Genomic DNA, 6,000 nt, shown 5'->3' with positions numbered 1-6,000 from the left:
AGACTTCCTACTGGTTTCCTAATGGAATTATCTAACATATATGATGAAATAACCAAGAAAGAAATGAAATATTCAACTATATTTTGGTACAGTCCATATTACAGAAAGGCATAATATTAACAAACAAAGTTCTGAAGGAAAGTGCATTTCTTACTGCTTTTCTTATTGCTGGTATAGGGCCAATTCCCATAATAGCAGGATCCAATCCAGCTTGTGCCCAGGATACAACACGTGCCAAAGGCATCAAATTTCTTTTAAGAGCTTCTGATTTCTTCATCAGAATTACAGCCGCTGCTCCATCACTTATACCTATAGCAACAGGAAACAAAATAACATTAGTCCAGTTGTTATGATTGCTAGTCACTGCTCAAGAGATGAAAATGACTAGGGTAAAGGATAGGCACATAACCCACCTGATGCATTAGCAGCTGTGATACTGCCAGTCCCATCGTTTAAAAAACATGGCTTCAGTTTTGACATCACTTCAAAACTACTACCGTGACGGGGAAATTCATCAGCTGATACTTCAAAAGAGCCTGAAGAGAGATATGTCTGTGTTCAGTTATTTACATCAGAAGCTAACATTGAACACTAGTGATTACTTTGAGATAGACCCTTGTGTAGAGTCATTAGAGTCCTCTGAACATGAAAATCACCAAAACGAAGATCTACCTCACACCCCACTTATTTCAAACTAAAAGATAAAACGTATTCATCCAGAGCACTGTGTGCAATTTTGATCTCCTTACCTGAGGAAGTATGTTCTGGCTATGGGGATAGTGCAACGAAGACCAATTCCTGGGATGACAGGACTGACGTACAAAGAGTCTGGATCAGTGAGGTCCAAATGCACTGGAATTTAGACAAATTGGGGAGGATCTCATAGAAACCAATAAAATTCTAACAGGTTAGACAAGATAAATGCAGGGAGGATGCTCCCAATGACAGCGGAGTCTGGAAGCTGGGGTCAAAATCTAAGATTCAGGGTAAGCCATTTAGAACTGAGATGAGGAGAAATTTCTTCACCCAGAAAAGGTGGAATTCTTTGCTACAGAAAGTGGTTGAAAAGATTCAATGTTTTGGCCTCAAAGAGTTTAGATACAACTCTTGGGGTTAAAGGGATCAAAGGGTATGGGGAGAAAGTGAGAATAGGATATTGATCAGCATGATTATTGAACAGCAGAGAAGGCTTGAAGGCCAAATGGCCTACCCCACTCCTATTTTCTATGTTTACTGCCTTGATACACTGAGATTATGTTTTTCAGTGAGCATTTTCACTTGGAACATATCCAAAATCAGTTCTACTATAGTCTGCACAGAGGTAATATTGAAAGTGGGCTGAAGTCAGGAATAAAAAAATAGCTGAGGAAATTTTATAACACAAGAAGTCATCTACAAAATTATTCCAGGTGGTGGAGGCGGGTACTCTTGTATCATTTAAGAAACATCAGGATGGGTACTTAAAATGCCAAGGCATAGTAGGATACGGACTAAGTGCAGATAAATGAATTTAATGTAGTTTTAGTGTTTATTGGTCAGCATAGACATGGTGGGTCAAAGGACTTGTCTCTATGCTGCTATGACTCTATGACCTAGGACAAAATGCAGTTATATAAAACTGTTGGATGCATCCAAACTGCAGATAGGTTACTATCCATTCATCTAGTACTATGATGCTAAACATTACAATCTAGTATTGGAATCTCTCATCTGCTAAAACACAATTATAACTTGTGGAGAAAAATAATACATTTCAAAAAATGAGCAATGATAGCGAACCAAAACCGGAAAATTTTGCTGTTGAAGCAAGTCCTTTTTCTGTTTTTATGTCTTATTCACTAATTCAAATTTACTGGGTTTAGATGTCAGATATTACCTTATCGCTAAATTAACCTCACTGGTTTGGCCATTTCACTACTGAGCAGAGACAAATAGAAGCTACTGACAACTGGAGGAGGCCAAGCTCGTACTGCGCCGCCCGGTTGATGGCAGGCCTCAGATGAGCCTGATTGAGCTGCAAATTGCAGAAATGTGAGACTGGTAGATCTGTCTGAGGCATTGAGAAAACATGTGCAGGTGATCCATTCAGGTCATGACCTCAGTATTGTTTTGCAAAATTAGTCCATCACTAGCAACATGAACACACTGGACTCTAATGGGCAGGTGAGAGATGCATGGTGACCACACATACCTCTCAAACAGCACCACCACCAGTGGAAAGCAGAGTCGTGCCACACTCACCAAGAGTACAAAGGAGATACCAGTTGAAAAACTTAAGGGTACTTGTCATAGGTAAGATTCTTATTTTTGTTTTAAGTGTAAAGGAGATGGCAGTTAGGACAGTGGTATGATCATCCTGTCAGATGTGGGAAATTAGGGAGCAGTCTACTGTCCCTGACAACTACATCTTCAGGAAGTGTCACCAGCTGCAGCTCCTCACAGACTATAAATCATAGAATCCCTACAGTGTGGAAACAGGTCCTTCAGCCCAACAAGTCCACACCAATCCACAGAGCATCCCACCCAGACCCATCCCCCTACAACCCACCTAATCTACACATCCCTGAACACTACAGGCAACTTGGCATTGCCAATCCACCTAACCTGCACATCTTTAGACTATGGGAGGAAACCGGAGCACCCGGACGAAACCCACGCAGACGCGGGGAGAATGCACAAACTCCACACAGACAGTCGCCCGACGATGGAATCAAACCTGGGTCCCTGGCGCTGTGAGGCAGCAGTGCTAACCACTGAGCCACCGTGCCGCCCTGGTTCAGCTGGAGAAGCAGCTGGACACACTGCGGCAATTACAGGGGACAGACAGAGTGATAGATTCTAGCTTTAGGGAGGTGGTCACACCACAGGTCCAGGCAGATAGATGGTGACTGCCAGGAGAGGCAGCAAGTAGTTCAGGAGTCTCCTGTGGCTATTCCCCTTTCAAACAGGTATACCGTTTTGGATACTGCTGGGGGGATAGCCTTTCAGGAAATAGTATTAGCAGTAGCCAGACCTGTGGCACCACAACTGGCTCTGCTGTAGAGCAGAGTGTGGCAAAGTCTAGGTGACTGATATTAATAGGTGACTCAATAGTAAGCGGCAAAGATAAGCATTTCTGTGGCCGTGAATGTGGCTCTAGGATGGTGTGTTGCCTCCTTGGTGTCAGGGTCCTTGATGTCTCTGAGTGGGTATAGGACATCCTGAAGCGGGAGGGAAAAGAGCCAGAAGTCATTGTCCACATTGGCACAACTGACATAAGTAGGAGGAAGCAAGAGGTCCTGTGAAGACAATTCAGAAAGTTAGGTAGGGAGCTAAAACACAGGACTACCAGGATAGTAATCTCAGGATTACTACCTGTGCCACGGGCTAGTGAGGCTAGGAACAGAGAGAGAGTGCAGTCGAACACATGGCTACAGTGCTGGTGCTGGAGGAAGGGCTTTAGATAATATGGATCATTGGGATGTTTTCTGGGGAAGGTGGGGCCTGTACAGGAAGGACAGGCTGCACCTGAACTGGAGGAGCACCAATATCCTGAGCAGGAGGTTTGCGAGAGCTCTTCAGGAGGGTTTAAACTAGTGTGGCAGGGAGGTGGGAACCAGAATACTAGGCCAGTAAGTGCAGGGACTGGGGACAAAAGTGTGACAGAGATATGCATAGCACAGAGTAAGAGCAGGCACAGGGAAGTCAGAGGGGCTCAGAGGGACTGGAGGACTGGAATTAATTTACTTCAATGCAAGAAGTATAGCAGGTAAGTCAGAGCATGGATTACTGCAAGGAATTATGGTATAATTGCCACTACAGAGACATGGTTAAAGGAGGTACAGGACTGGCAGCTTAAGATTCCTGGATATGGTTGTTTCAGAAGGGACAGAAAGGGAAACAAAAGGGGTGGGGGAGTTGCACTGCTGATTAGGGATCACATCACAGCTGTGTTTAGGGAGGACACATTGGACGGATCTTGCATTGGGGCATTATGGGTGGAACTCAGGAATAGGAAGGGTGAAATCACAATGTTGGGAATTTTCTATAGACCTCCCAACACCCACAAGACACAGAGGAACGGATATGTAGTCAGATACTGAAAAAGTGTGAAAACAGCAGGGTAGTTGTGTTGCGTGACTTCAACTTTCCTCTTATTGACTGGGAATCCCCTAGAGCCAGGGGCTTAGATGGAGAGCAGTTTGTTAGTTGTGTCCATGATGGCTTTTTAAGGCAGTATGTTGACAGTCCAACCAGAGAGGAGGCCACATTAGACTTGGTCCTTGGGAATGAGCCAGGACAGGTGATTAATGTTTCACTAGGAGAGCATTTCAGGCTTAGTGACCATATTTTCATAAGATTTCGAGTAGTCATGGAAAAGGACACAAGTGGCCCTCGGGTGAGGGTGCTTAATTGGGCACGAGCCAGTTACACCCAAATTAGACAGGAACCAGACAATGTGGATTGGAAGCAGTTATTTGAAGGGAAATTTACCTCTGGTATGCGGGAGGCTTTTAAAGACCAATTTACTAAAGTGCAGGACATGCATGTCCCTGCAAAATTAAAGGATAGGAATGGCAGGATTCAGGAACCATGGATGACAAGGGAAATTGTAAGGTTAGTCAAAAGAAAAAGGGAAGCATACGACAAAGTCTAGGCAGCTACAAATTGACGAAGCCCTGGGAAATTAGGAAGGAACTTAAATGCACAATTAGGATCGCAAAAAAGGGCCATGAAATGTCTTTAGCAAACAGGGTCAAGGAGAATCCTGAGGCTTTTTATGCATATGTTAGGAGAGAGGGAAACAAGGGAAGAGTAGGCCCACTCAAGGACGAAGGAGGGTAGTTATACGTAGGGTCACAGGAAGTGGGGGAGTTCCTGAATGAGTACTTTGTATTGGCTTTCACCAAGGAGAAGGACATGACTAATGACATCACTGAGGACGAACCGTCAGTCATCAGTAAAGGATGCACCTTCATTCCTCTCCGCCCACACATCAACGAATTCCGTTCACGCTTTGATGTCGAACACTTTTTCTGCCGCCTCCTCCTATGCGCCTATTTCTTTAACCACAAATCTAACCCACCCTCTACAGATCCCTTCTCCCACCTCCAACCCACCCCATCCTCCTGGACACCATCCCAAAGTCTCCTACCCTCCCTCGACCTCTTCATCTCCAACAGCCATCGCTACATCGATCGCCTCAACCTTTCCACACTTCTCACTCACTCCAATTTTCCCCCACGGAACGTGCAGCCCTCCGCTACAACTCTAACCTCACTATCAAACTCGCAGATAAAGGGGCGCTGTAGTGGTATGGTGCACTGACCTTTACATAGTTGACGCCAGGCGCCAACTCTCTGACACCTCCTCCTACCGCCCCTCGATCATGACCCCACCCCTGACCACCAAAACATCATCTCTCAAATCATTCACAACCTCATCACCTCAGGTGACCTTCTGCCCACAGCCTCCAACCTCATCATTCCCCAAACCTGCACTGCCTGTTTCCATCTCCTTCCCAAAATCCACAAACCCGACTGCCCCGGCTGACTCATTGTCTCTGCCTGCTCCCGCCCCACTGAACTTATGTCCGCTTACCTTGACTGTTTTCTCCCTCTGGTCCAGGAACTCCCCCCACCTATGTCCAGGACACCACCCACGCCTTCCACCTCCTCCAAGACTTCCAATTTCCTGGTCCCCAACACCTCGTTTTCACTATGGACATCCAATCCATGTACACTTGCATTCCCCACGCGGATGGCCAAAAAGCCCTCTGCTTCTTCCTCTCCCGCAGGCCCAACCAAGCCCCCTCCACCAACACCCTCATCCACTTAACTGAACTTGTCCTTACCATTAACAACTTCTCCTTTAACTCCTCCCACTTCCTACAGACTAAGGGGGTTGCCATGGGAACCCGCATGGGCCTAAGCTATGCCTACCTCTTCATAGGATACGTGGAGCAGTCCCTCTTCCGCTGCTACACTGGCACTAGCCCCCACCTCTTCCTCCGCTACATCG

The 6,000-nt window shown here is 45.9% G+C and overlaps 1 protein-coding gene across 2 annotated transcripts in view; it reads right to left on the bottom strand.

The window, feature by feature from the left end:
- acat2 (acetyl-CoA acetyltransferase 2) overlaps nucleotides 1-6,000 on the bottom strand; it is a 96,103-nt gene that overhangs the window by 15,719 nt on the left and 74,384 nt on the right. For both annotated transcript variants that reach the window (XM_048601171.1, XM_048601170.1), the window contains exons 6-7: nucleotides 414-536; nucleotides 155-309 (exon numbers count right to left, since the gene is read on the bottom strand). In XM_048601171.1, coding sequence (XP_048457128.1) covers nucleotides 155-309; nucleotides 414-536 — 278 coding nt within the window. The remainder of the gene's footprint in view (nucleotides 1-154; nucleotides 310-413; nucleotides 537-6,000) is intronic.

The sequence above is a fragment of the Rhincodon typus genome, chromosome 9, assembly GCF_021869965.1.
Source record: "Rhincodon typus isolate 14 chromosome 9, sRhiTyp1.1, whole genome shotgun sequence".
Taxonomy (NCBI): domain Eukaryota; kingdom Metazoa; phylum Chordata; class Chondrichthyes; order Orectolobiformes; family Rhincodontidae; genus Rhincodon; species Rhincodon typus.
This window is presented reverse-complemented; position numbering and strand designations above follow the sequence as displayed.